Source organism: Loa loa (genome assembly GCF_000183805.2).
Source record: "Loa loa unplaced genomic scaffold supercont3.180, whole genome shotgun sequence".
NCBI classification, from domain to species: Eukaryota; Metazoa; Nematoda; class Chromadorea; order Rhabditida; family Onchocercidae; genus Loa; species Loa loa.
In genome coordinates this window covers 14,998-28,780 of record NW_018108360.1, presented here as the reverse complement: position 1 = coordinate 28,780, position 13,783 = coordinate 14,998, and the positions used below count along the sequence as shown (strand labels likewise).

At 35.0% G+C, this 13,783-nt stretch overlaps 1 protein-coding gene across 1 annotated transcript; it reads left to right on the top strand.

Moving 5' to 3' along the window:
* Positions 1 to 1,227: 1,227 nt before the first annotated feature.
* Positions 1,228 to 12,267, top strand: LOAG_18033 (forkhead box protein; the record flags this gene model as incomplete). The annotated part of the gene is made up of 18 exons (XM_020450703.1): positions 1,228 to 1,260; positions 1,355 to 1,489; positions 1,819 to 1,967; positions 3,766 to 3,944; positions 4,187 to 4,304; positions 4,673 to 4,731; positions 4,790 to 4,995; positions 5,165 to 5,286; positions 5,471 to 5,532; positions 6,196 to 6,486; positions 7,398 to 7,481; positions 8,093 to 8,203; positions 8,637 to 8,752; positions 9,001 to 9,094; positions 9,476 to 9,987; positions 10,167 to 10,299; positions 10,495 to 11,623; positions 12,103 to 12,267. 17 exons carry the CDS (start codon positions 1,228 to 1,230, stop codon positions 11,619 to 11,621), a joined length of 3,531 nt encoding a protein of 1,176 aa, XP_020305581.1. The 3' UTR covers positions 11,622 to 11,623; positions 12,103 to 12,267.
* Positions 12,268 to 13,783: the final 1,516 nt, after the last annotated feature.

Here is a 13,783-nt window from a genome sequence, read left to right as displayed (position 1 = left end):
ATTATCATTATTATTATTGCTGTTATTATTATTATTGCTACTATTATTATTACCGTTATTATCAATGCCATTATTGTTGCTATTATTGTTATTATCACCATTGTTATTGTTATTATTGTCATCATTAGTTATTATTTTTGTTATTAAATTACCGCCAATGACTACTGTTGATTACCTTCAATAATAACAATAATAATAATGTTAATGATAACAATAATGACAGTAGTAGTAATAATGGTAATAATAATAATTGCCATTACTAATTACAGTTACTATTAACTACTAATGAATACTGATCACTTTCATTGTCTATTGTCATTAACTAATTAGTGGTGATAATCAGTGGTTATCGTGAATTATCATCGCCGGCTGGTATCGGTTATTTTGAGTATTACTTGCTATTAATTTTGCTTTTAATTACTATTATTGTTAATAATAATTGCCATCGTTATTTATTGGTGTTGATTATTCTTGTTGTTATTTTTATTGACGTTAATTGTTATTGTTTTTAATTGCTGTTGTTATTGTTAACCATTATTACTACTGTTATTGTTATTGTTATCAGTAATATTTACTGTTCCTAATTATTATCGCTGTCGTTTATCACTAATTATTTTTTCAGACTATTGCTAATTATCATTACTATCGCCATTATTTATTACTATTATCAGTAATTATTGTCGAAAAATTCGGTATATTTACCAGATGTTTGGTTGCCACAGAGTCGGGTTATTACGCAGTCGCACCGTTTCATTATTCCCCTTTTTCATACTGTTACATTTAAAACAGTGGAATACTAACGTGATTTTTAAGAACATCATTGTGTAGTCTTGCAGACAAACTTATTTTCACAAAGTGAAGTTTGGTACAGTGTAAATCTATGTTCTGATCAATTAGTACTGACCTTTTTCACATGATTAGAATTGTTCTTTTTGAAATTATGGCTTATTTTTTTTAATAAATTGCTGAAATTTAAAGGAAAAGGTGTGCAAAATCCATAATATATTTCCCAATATTATTTCGAAGTTGACTTTCAATTGTCCATCGCAGAAATCGGAATTATTTTAAATTTTGTATAGGATTTCCAATGAAATTTTTATGCTTCGCTTGTAAAAAGTTACACATCGTCTCAATGTGGCTGTTTTCAGAGCGAGAGTGCCTTCGGTAAGAGAACTATTAGAAATTCACGCAAACAACTTGTCCGGTGGATTGCTTATGCTGAAGAAAATGGAGGACAATTCTGAGAAGGCTCTTTTTTTTGTTTTGATTTGAAATCCTCTTTTTTTCAAAATACATGCACGAAGTGTACAAAGTTATAGATAATTTGAAATTTGAAATGCAAATCCATCTTTAGGTTGAATGGATTGGTGAACCTTCCTTTTATCCGTTGGCATTTATTCGGAGTCCCAGCGGAACATTCGCTGTTTCAAAGAAGGTGGTGGTTATTGGCCGAGACTCTGCAAATTCGATTACAGATGTTGTCGTCCAGGTCGTTTTCAAAGTTCTCTTCCTTCTGTCAACTCGTCACAGGAAAAGCTCATCGGATTATCGTCTTGTAAATTGAAAATTATAGTTTATGCAAATCCTAAATTCTCTTTGTAGTACAATATTATATGAGGATTGGTAGTGTTGTACCGGTTGCATGCTAAAGGGTACTTTATTTGGAATGGATTCAGAAATCCGGAAGAAAATTTTAAAATTTAACCTTTAAGTCAGACGATAGTTAATATCTTTCGGTCTTTCTCAAGATTCTAATTGGTATTCTTAAGTAAAATAAGCTTTAGTAGTTTTTCCAAAGAAAAAGTAGCATTATTTCAGGAAAGCAACTACATAAGCAGGTGTCACGTCATTCTGTATTATACTGGTCAACCGAATAGATGGAATATCAAAGTAAATGGAAAAAACGGAGTGCTCGTCAATGAAATTATGTATGGACGATCTGAGCGGACTCAAAGTATTCCGTTTAGGTTTGTATTGATTTATCAGCAACAGTAATAGTAGGAAAGCTATCTAAACATTCAGTGTAATGCATCCGCTGTTGATTGCTACAATACTGGATAAAGTTATATGTTACTCCTCTGAGTGATGTTGCATGTGATTCAGCAGGTTTTTGATCAATAGGATTTATATATTGCGTTGGTGTTTGGTATTGTGGTTTTTCAAAATGGAAGTTTTCGCTCAAAAAATTAAATTTTTTTGACATAATAAACCAACAAATTTTGTAGATTTCGCAGATATTAGGTTTAATTCAAATTGCTTAGACCAGAACGGTAAAGAGCTGTCGTTTTATGAATAAACGAAATCTTATCGACAATGCTGATTAGGGAATCTCCTTGTTGGGTTCTTCATAAATTTTTCATAAAATCTTCGAAATATGCATTGGATGATTGGATATACTGCAGTTACAGGTTCCATTAAATGTAGGTGTTGCATGCTAGTAGAACCAAGTAAAATGTTTTAATTAGGACGAGTGTCGTGGATCACTGTGTTCAACGATCATCGCGCAGTTTTATTGACTGAAAGATTCCGGAATCATTAGAAAACTTTATGAACTTAGGTGTTTTTCTCTAATGAAAATTTCCTCCTTACCTTAACAACTGGGAAATTATAAAAAATCCTGGTTTTAAAGATGTTTTTTTTATAGTCTCTTATTTTGGTGCAAAAAGAAATCCTACAGTGATATTGAACTTGTTAAAAATTTCTGTAGTTTTCAAATAACTAGCGCACCTTATATCCATCTGACATTTGTTATACGAATAGCTGTCTTCTAACCGTAGCTACAATATTTCTTTTCAATGCAAAATGAATGTATTCTTTTACAAAATTCTTGTAAAAGAAATTCCCGTCCAGTTTTCTTAAAGTTTAGATCTGGATAAATTCATCAGTAAAAACCTAGGGAGAAAAGTGAAATAATTTGTTGGTGAAATTCGAAGTCGTTGTTTGGTCGTTGTTCAATTATTAGGCTGTTCAGGTTTAAAATCTACCTATTTGTAAACGGGTGAGGTAAGGATTGAAAGCGAGTAAAAACGAGAGTGGATGATGATGATGAGGAAAAGTATAACGGGTGACGGATGAAAAATTGAAATTGAAAGTTGCTTAATGTTCGATAATTTTTAGGGATTGTTGAGCGAAACACTGATCTAAAGGCAGTGTTTACAATAATGGTGCAGCTCATTATTACACCTTATTCTTACATCATACACATTGCTAAAAGCGAACAGATAGATAGATGCACACATACACAAATACATTTACACACACATACATACATACATACAAATATATATATCACAAACACAAACATCTGTACTTCTTTCCTGTATTTTAACTTTTAATTTTTTGCAGCAGTCACTGAGATGAGAATTCGTTGTTTTATATGATTCTGTAGTTTATGTAGTTTGTTGGCCGCTTATTTTTTATTGGAAACACAGGAAGTAAGATATTTGATGGATAAAGTAGTCATGAATCCGGTCGCATGAACCTTTAGTTTGAATGTTTCTGGTAAACGTCTTAGGAATGTGGGAAAGATTGGCTGATAGGATGGAAGCATTCTGGCGATAATTAGCATAAAATTGATTGGAAGGTTTAATTAAGCGAATCATCCAAAATGTATGTATGTATGCATTCACCAATAAAGTATCAGAATCTCTTTATTGATAATGTTAGCCGTTAGAACGATATACTGAAAATATTGTATCAGTAAATAATATCGATGAATGAGCAAGCATCTTTATCGATGGGTAACTGTATTTCATATATTTTCAGCTGTATTTTTCGTTTTCCTTCCACACATATTGTTATGCTGTTTTGTGGTATCGAACCACTATCTGGGACTGCGAATTCGCCTGACTCTTTCGTTAGGATAACAGAAAATGAAGTGGATTCAGCAGTTTCCTTGGCGGCTATGCTTTCATCTCAGGGCGTCACTCCTGGGAGTATGGAAGGTAGGATTTGTCAGTTGATAAACCGAGATAGTAGTACTGAAGTTTTAGCTTTCATAAATTTAAGAGAATAAGCATGATTTTCCAAACTGAAAACGAATTTTATGTATTCGAGTTACATGTATTACAATGAAATCGTGCAGGAAAATTATATTCAGAAAATGTAGACGAATATGAATACATTCTAGTAAACGTATCATTAACTTTCGATTCTAGAAAAAAAGCAACTGCATTTGCTGTTGCAGAATCAGGCAAGACATTTTGTTTATCCGATAAGCCTAATACGGGCGAAAACACTGGTGTATCGACAGCTGAATACAGCGAATCGACTCATACACCTTCGGATAGTTCCGCAGGAGCGAAGTATAGTTTGATTCTATTTTGGATTGATATGTTTTTATTCATTATGCTCTTAAGGCATTTTATTAACATTACTTCTTTGGTTCTTCCAAAGCAAGTTCATTAACTGTTGCTTAATTTCGCTTAATTTTTGATGTAGTATTGCTGTTTCGAGATTTGTCTTTTCACTCTTTGATCTTTATTTAGATAGCAAGTGATCAGTGACTCATTGTGTTCAGTCTCCTAAAATTATCTTACTCTTATACTGCAACAAAGTACCAGCGAAGTATCTACAGGAACCTTAAATATTCTTCCCTTTCTTTTAAAGATTTGAATCTGTACTCCCTTTTTTTTTCGATTGCGTTGTTGTAAAGATACGAATATATATTTAGTGTCAGCATTGGATCATCGACATCAATTCCGACGTCAGATTCTGATCGAAACTGCAAAGGTATTTTGAAAAAACTTCACCATTTTTGGTTCATTAATTACGATTGGGAATTTTGTAGAAGATTATGAAGCTTCGGATGGTAAACCACCATATTCATACGCGCAGTTGATCGTTCAGGCTATTCTAAGTTCACCAGATCAGCAGATGACTTTGTCAGGTATTTATAACTACATCACAAGCCGCTATCCGTGGTATCGTTCTGCCGATAAAGGTTGGCAAAATTCAATTCGCCATAACCTTTCATTGAATCGATATTTTGTGAAGGTTAGTGACCATTTATTTCTGAATATTTCGAAAATTTGACCTTATTTCAGTAAATTATAGCTTATACATCTTTTGCTATAACTTTTGCCGGCTTGTTTTCAGAGAAGTTTGCTGGAAGACTTTCAATCAAAGGCAGTTGAGGAAAACAAAGGTTTGAAACAAATTTCAGGTCGCACGCTCTCAGGAAGAACCTGGTAAAGGTTCATTTTGGAGAATGGAATCATCTGCTGCTCTGCGTAATGTCGAACTGGCTTATAAGAAGAGGAAACCAAAATTGTCAAAGGGTAACAAGTAAGTGATTTTTGTGATTTTATCGGTAAAATATGGCCTCATTCTTTTTTCCTGTTCCTGGTGATTGCTGTTACAGAGCATCTTAGTTATTGGTATGTTTTTTGTTCAACTGGCGTTTCCTGTTTTTATATTTCTGTTCTCTGCTCCTGAAATCACCTACATTCTAACACGAACATTGTTGCAGAGTTTTGAATCTTGTAATGGATAACGATGCAGAACCTGCTGAGTACACTGTGATTCCTATAGGTACTCATGTTTTTTACCTGTTTCAGATCATAACAATCATGAATAAAATATTACCAACTAGTGTTGGTAATCTTATTTCAACACTGTAGCAACTGATTAGATAATAATGACATGGTAATTCCGATATCAAAAAATTTAGCAAAGCACGTTGTAAAATTTCCAGTTTTTTTTTTTTGTAAATAAGATTACAGTCGTTCTGTTTTTCTTTCTCTATCGTGTAACTTAGGAAATAGGTGGGACTTATGCTTGGTTATTGCATAAAATTACTAAATACGCAATAAAAATTACGGTGATTTGCATTATTTGACATCCTCAATTTTACTTTCGTATGGTTATGCCAATTCTTGCTATTTTCATCATGCAAGATGGTCATTTATCGGACATTTAAGTTTTTTGTACAGTACACGTCAGTACATCCCTTCTTGTTATTCAGAAAAAGGTAACTGGGTATATTCATGTTGGATCATGTTAGTTCCATTAACTATGGATGGTTGCAGAAATTCGGGTTGGACCCTGCAAGGGTTGAATGTGTTTTAGTCGAATTTGTATTGCTGGCTACAAATGAGTCCTTTTTTATGTTGGTTTCAGGGAAATTTATATGAATGTTTATGATGGAGCTTGAATGTTGCATAAATTTTCTCGAAAAAACGAGATGAGTTTTAGCATCCGAAATAGAAAGAATTGAAACAGATTCTCGTGCCGCCGATCGACAGTTTATTGCTGACACAGAAATGTGTGAAATCCTGGCATTGAACAGTGGCGACACCAGCAGTAGTGGCAGCAATAATAATGGCAACAGCTTCTTCAGTAGTAGTAGTAGTAGCAATGGAAATAGCAGCATCACTACCGCCAACAACAGTAGCAGCGGTGGTAGTAGTATCATCAGCAGCGGCACTAATAACAGATGCAGCATGGCAAGATCGAATGCAGGTGGTAGTTCTAATTACTGTGTAGGTATGAATTTCGCGAACATTTTTGAATTAATTCTCCACCTAAGGAAGACAAGGGTATGAGTGATGTCCTCAAATTTATGGGAAAAGAATTTCTTCGTGATTTTAACCATCATTATTTCATTGTATTAGCAGAAAGGTTTCTTGATTTTCTAGTAAATATGGAGTGGTGCGCTTTGCATTTTTTTTTCATTTTTTGTGTGCTGTGAGAACTTTTCCCGCTAAAATTAACAATTACACGGTAATGATTGCGTAATATAGCTCTGGAATTAAATAACAGAACAACAGATCAGGTTGGACCCTTCGAATGAATAGTAACTTTTCGTTGGAAACTGTGGGGCCAGATCATACGGAACAGGTCTGTGACGTGGAAGAATTTAGCAGTGTTGAAATCGAAAACTGGTTGAGAATTTTTAGTCACAATGCATTTTCTGGATTCTTTAATTTGTTTTCTAAATCTCCATAATCTTCTGAGTTTAGTCCTCTTAACAAATAATAGAGTACATCCCCATCTGTTCCTTACTGTCGCTTTGGGCTTATTTATTTGTCAAAAATTTGCATGAAGTACTGGAAGCATTTTCTACTGCACCCTTTTTGTGTTATTTCTTTCACGATTAAAATTTGCATATGATTGCCTCTTACTTCCTGCATCTGTGATTAGTCACATTTCTTATGTACCGGGAATTTGCATGAAGCTTGGGCATGTATGAATGGGTATGTCTGGATTTACGAGGATCAGTTTCGAGATAGGAGACGTCAAGAGCGGTTGTTTCGGATCGGTAGGTGAGAGTAGGATTTGCGGCATGCTATTAATTTTGGGACGGCATTTAGCGTGATTTTTCGTGATGTACGGATTTGTATTTTGGTACAATTTTAATTTTAGTTTGATCGTTTCAACAGGTTATCATCTTTCAGGTACATATCCATCCGCCGACATACAATTTCCGCCCGCTGAAGCGATATTTCCGCTATACCACCCACGAAGTTACATTTCTTCAGGTTAACTTTAGACTTAGACAGTTCCCTATACCTTATTCCATCACCGTTTATTCCTTCCCCACTTTTAATATTTAATTTTTGTTTTGTCACGTCTGTTGAAAGCCGTAAAATTATTTCTTGAATACTAAAGTTATGACTTCTGTTTCTCGTAATCAATTCCTGTAATGATGGTAATACTATGCGTGAATATCGACATAGTTATGGTATTATACTATTTTGGACAATTATCGCAGGAAAAAAAGGCCTTGAACTGATAAATATAACACCAAATATGTTAGATAATTGACCATAACAAGCTTTGCAATTCCCAGTTTATTCCAATTTATTTACTTCAATAGGACTGCTGGAATTACTTTGTCTTATTAGTCCTGATACAATAAATCAAAATTATAGCTGATACATTGCTTTCTTTCCAGTTATATTTTCTTAAACGCTTAATCTTTTTGTACGTCACGTCAGGGTTATGCATTTATCTTCCCATAGAGACAGAAATTGCTAATTACCACATTGTTTGGTCGTGAAGGAATTCGTTGAAGATTATAATGGGTAATTCATACTTAATAATTTCTTCCTAGTCTCTCAGTGCCAAGCGAGTAAGTTATTATTTCTAGGTAACAGTCGTCACTTAAAAAAGGACATCGCCATGTTCTCTACGGAGGATAACAAAGTATTACATGAAGATATGCTAAGATTTGCACGTAGTGCACCCTGTTCTCCGAAAAGTAAGGCATTCACGTTATTACTGCTGAATCCTTGTATTTTTTAGAGCAAATATGAATTCCATTGTTTTTTTTTTAACGCTGAAGTTGCAACTTCTGTTATGTGAAGTCATTTCCTAAAATAATAATGACAATATATAGAGTTGTAGTATTTCTGTGTAAACCATAATTTTTTTATACCGTGAACTATTTTCATAGTGAAAAGATTTTTAATAAGACACTAAATTCTTGTGTCATTGGCCCTGATAGTAGCTCTCAGCACAGGGTCGATTAGCGAGTTTTCAGCACGTGGTCGATAAGGGAGTTAATTCGCAGCAGATAGTTCTTTTTGATGTTATGCATGGGTTTTCTGAGTGAATTAATGTTATAACCATGAAATAATCTTGCATCTTGCTTGAGCCACTCGGTGGCTGGTTGAAGTTAATATGAATTACAGACGTGTCGTCACGACCAGAATTTCGTTCCTGTGGTGCGACGTTCAGAGTTCGTCAGTCTGCAAAAGATGGGCGTTCTCGTTTGCAACTCTGTCCTTCGGAACCGGAATATCGATCCGTTAGTATCAACAAACTTTCGAAGGCATTTATTTTTGTGGGAAATTTGATCGTTTTGTTTATACGACTAGCGTACTAGTTGAATATTCAATATTCTAGAAGCAGCGTTTGTCGAATATTTTTTTGATTTGTTAAAGAAAAATTAACAGTTCTACATTGAAACACTTTGTATTCAAATCTAAATAGTCTAAATGTTGCATCCTGGTGACAAGATTTTATTTTGCGGTAGCTTTATGTTTCTCAATTCAGGCGTTAAGCTCTGATACGTTACATCAGATCACTCCATATTCACGAAATGGAACAAAGAGTTTGAGCACGACACCTGTTCAAGAAATGCTTCAAGGTAAATTAATTTGTAAAGATTACTTCTCTTTGTCAATGATTTATTTTCTAGGAGAACATTCTGATATTTTATATAATTCGATTACTAGTTAATGTAAAGTAGCGCATTTGTTACAAAATGAGAGTCAATTAGTAGAGTAAGTTTTAACAATTAAAGGACTCTGTCAAAATTTTTCTTTCCTTTACAAATTCGGAATGTTCCAGTTTTCGAAATATGATAAGATTCGGATTAGAAATCCTAATGTATTCTTGCCAGTTTGGAACCGGTTATTTCCCCTTTTTTGAAGTCTTGGCTTTGAAAGACCTTGTAATTCGGTCTTACTTCATTCTGCTTTCGAATTTTCGCTTATTTCAAATCACTGCTTAAATAAAACTGTAACAGGTTCGAGTGGACTGAAACTCGAAGATCTCAGACGTGATCTCATTATGTTGAACGATTCAAATGAGCTGCAACATCGTCAGACTAATGGAAAAGAAGCACAATCATGTTACTCTAATAGACACCAAAGTCCCACCTATTTAGCACGAGTAGAGCCATTCATTAGTGAGAAAATGATTATCGCATCAAGTCCAAAATCGCACACAGGACCAGAGCAGCAGCACATGAGTTCATTTAAAACATCTGGTATGCAACAAGTCATCGGCATCAAAAATTACGTTGGAGATGCCAAAATTGTCGTTGAAAACGAAGTCGTTGACGAGGATGGATCTTTTAAACATGTGCCAATTATGCGAAAATATGGTGTCGATGAGTCGGTCAAGTTGAGTGCTTCCGAAATGATGCGTTCATTCGGAGAGAAATGCGTGGGAGACATGCTAATTCAGCGAAAACGAATATATGCTGAAGCTAATGCTGGTACTGGTGTTCAGAGAGAACATCATAAAATTACGAAAGTAATTTTTTTTTCTGGCTTTTCCTAGGTTTTCCTTATTCTGGTCTCTTTAACTATGCAGTAGATGAGAAGTCAGGAGCATATGGCTCTACAACATACTTTAAGTGTCATGTTTCAGAGGGAACCATTACCGTAGGCCACTTTTTTTTGTTTCTTGAACTGCAAATATTTATTTTTCAGAAACCCAAGGAAGCTGACGAATTATCAGTTCGTCCTACAGAAGAGGTGATGGCAATGAAGCAAAAGAAAACTGTTGACGTGCAACTCGCTGCAGGTACTCCGCAAATTAATAATGGAGGCGCTGTTTGGACAGGTTATATCTTTTGAAAAACAAGACTTAAGGAAAATGGTAGAAGCATTTCTTACTATGTTAATCACTTCATTTTGTTCTGCTTTTGTCAGTAATTGATAGTTTTATATTTAAGTTGGTGAATGCATATTAGTTCTTGAAATTGACGGATAACAAAGCTGTTGACATCTTGCTGACGTGTGGTTGTTATTTTTTCAGGAAATCCTTTACTGACTCCACCACCTCGTATAAAATCAGAAACTACCACCTCAACTAATTCTGATTTTCTGACTCAACAGTTCCAAATTGCTGACAACATGAGTGGGAATCGTAATACCGTCGAATCTATCCCAATACCATCGAATTGTCCTAATACCGTCGAATCTGATTCTGTATTGGAAAAATTGAAGCTTGCTGCAGCTATCTGCTGTGCGAAATCGGAATTGCTACGAAGTAAATTATGCACAGAGATACTGTCGCAGCAGCAGTCGAACTTTGCAGCAAATCTGAATTCACAACCGCGGACAAATACCTCTATGACGACAGAACTTACAGACAGTTGGCAAGCTACAGCTATGGAAAATGCGAAACTTGCAGCAATATACCAACACTTGTTGCAGAAACCCGACATGCTAAACACATTACAGCCAACTCAACCGGCGAATGCACCTGTTACTGGAGCAGTTTCACAGAATTTGCCTAGTTTCAGTTCTTTGTTATCAGATGCTGCCTTGATGACGGCAGTTTCGCAGCTGGACCCTGCTGCATACATGCAGTATCAGTCAAAAGTTCAGCAAATATCACCTCCTCCTGTATCGTTGGAGCATCTTTCGAGTTACGTTAATTATATTAAAACGCTTGCGGGTGTTCCAGTATCGCAAAGTCAGCTGCAGTCATCAGATTTAGTTATCCCAGCAAATGGTGGACTGCAGCAGCATCAAAACCTTCAAGAGTTGCAGCCACAGGCGCAGCCTCAGTTCACCTTACCGAACTGCTCCTTCCCAGCAACCTTTCCTCCTAATCCTTTTCTTGGTCGTGATTTAAATTTGAATATCGGTCAGTGGTTCGATTATATTCGCTTGCTCGCTATGCAGTCCAGTTCAGCAGGGCTATGTGTACCACCTCCACCTATCACCACGCCGTTGTGGAATCCGCTTTCTATGGCTGCATTGCAGAATGCAAGCGTGCCGGCGCCCACTTTTCCGGATTTGCAGAAAGAGCTCCCTGATTTAACGACGCAGCATAACTATGACAACGTTTGCTCGAACAACAGGGAACACTGTCCAAATGATTTGGAGGTGGCAGAGATACTAGCATCAATCGGCAATATGCCATCTGCACAGTAAAGGTATTTTTATTGCCAGAATTTCTGAAATTACTCTCAGCCGAATTCCATCGTACTATTTTGACATTGGAGAGTAGAAAATAATGAAAAGTGGAATATGACAGTAGATTTGGAACAATAAAATTATCATGGTTGTGAGATGAAATGTGTATATGTGTGTAGCCATCTGTCCGTCAGTGTTTTTATGTCGCCCGCGTAACTGGACTGCCAAATCCTTGAAAATATCCGTGGGAGTGTTTCCATCTTATGATTTTAACGTCATCGTGCACTTCAGAAATCTGGGAGTCCGAGCTGACATTTTTAGGATGACAACATACTTTTTCCTTTATTTTTCTAACGAACTGTTTGATAAATCATAAAACTTTAAAGCAACCTCGTACTTTCCTGCGTTGAATAAATGTATTCAAGATGAATGAACTAACGGGTAATAAGTAGCAGTCAAGAAAATGGAAATTGCTGACGTATTCATTTTCATAATTTAGGTAGTAAATGGTGCAGGACCGCGCTAATTAACAAACGTTCGATTTTTGGCAACGTAATTTTTAGGACCAGCGTCATAGTTTTTTTTTTCTTGTTATTCGAATATTTTCCCTTCAGTCCATTAGTTTGTACAAGTTTTTCCCCTTTCCTCTTTATCTCTCTCTGTTTCCATCTATTCCTCTATTCATGCAATTTGAATATCTGAATTTCTTCTCTAGCATTTGAAGATAACTAAATCTATATTTGTAAATTTTTAAAAATATTCAAATATCGGTACTGTTGTCTGTTATTCCTCCGAATTTATAGTAATAACGATGACAATAATAATAATAGTAGTGATAATAGTAATAGTAATAATAATAATAATAATAGTAACGATGATAATAATGATAATAACGATAGTAATAATAATAATGATAATAGTAATAATAATAATAATAATAGCATTAATGATAATAGTAATAATAATAGTAATAATAATAATAGTAATAGTAATAGTAATAGTAGTAATAGTAATAATAATGATTATTATAATAATTATAATAGTGATAATATTAATGATTATGAAGAATAATGATTTCCGAGTGGGGATAAATTGTTATCGTGATTAATAATCTTGAAAATTTTTTGCGGCGAGAATTTTATTTTGCAGCGCGTTGGCACTATGAAGAATCATTTGTTTATTGTAGTACGCTGCAGGGTGCTTCTGTCTGCTATATTCCTCATCAAAGACAATGGGTAATTGGTGTGTATATTATTGTACTTGAAATGATAATGTATTTCTTTCACACAGCCATGCAAGCTCAATTTTAAAATGAGCCTTTTTAAAACTTTTTCTGTTTTTTCATTGTTTTGAGCGGTGCTTTGCAAATCCTTGTGTTATATTATGAGAGAATGAGATGCTGCACCATTTTTACCGAAGTTTTACCTCGTTTTTCTCGTTGATTTTCGTTTTGTTTGTTTTGATTTCGTTTTCACTGGAGTTAATGTATCATTAACTCATAATTTACTCGTTAGTTGTGGGAAATGTTTGCCCTCGAAGTGTAAGGACCCAGTTAATGATGCACTGAAATTATGCAGTCTCCTGGATCTTTATTTCTGCATTTTTAGATATACACCCCCCTTTATGCACCTCATTTTTCCTGGCATTTTGCAACCAAAACTGAAGATGTGGTTTTGAGAAAGTACGTTATTTTGAAGGAATGGAAAATTCTCTGAAACGGCAAAGCAAAAAAACTTATCGTCTCTCTTGCATTACCATAATAGCGGATGTTCGGTGTTGTTGTATTTGGTTTTTCAGTCGAATGAAGAGATGTTTTTAACCTGGCACAGTTGAGATGAACAGATCTCAGAATGTACACAAGCATGTATACCAGTCCTCGAACCTCGAAAAAACCCAGATCTATTTATCCCTCACAAAGTCTTTACATTCGTTAGTGTACTCGTGCAAAGTTATATTCCCTTTGAATAACCTAGCGTTACTTCAGTATTTTATTTCAATACGGTTGTTGGCGTAGTGTGCATTTGCCATTTGCATGTGCTATTAATGATTCACCAATACAAAACAGTTTACCCGCGTCAAAACAACCTCATGATTTCAATTTGATTGTACAATTTGGGAACAAGACAATGAAAGTGGGGGTAGCAGAAGAGTGAACATAGAATACGAAACAAAATTATCCT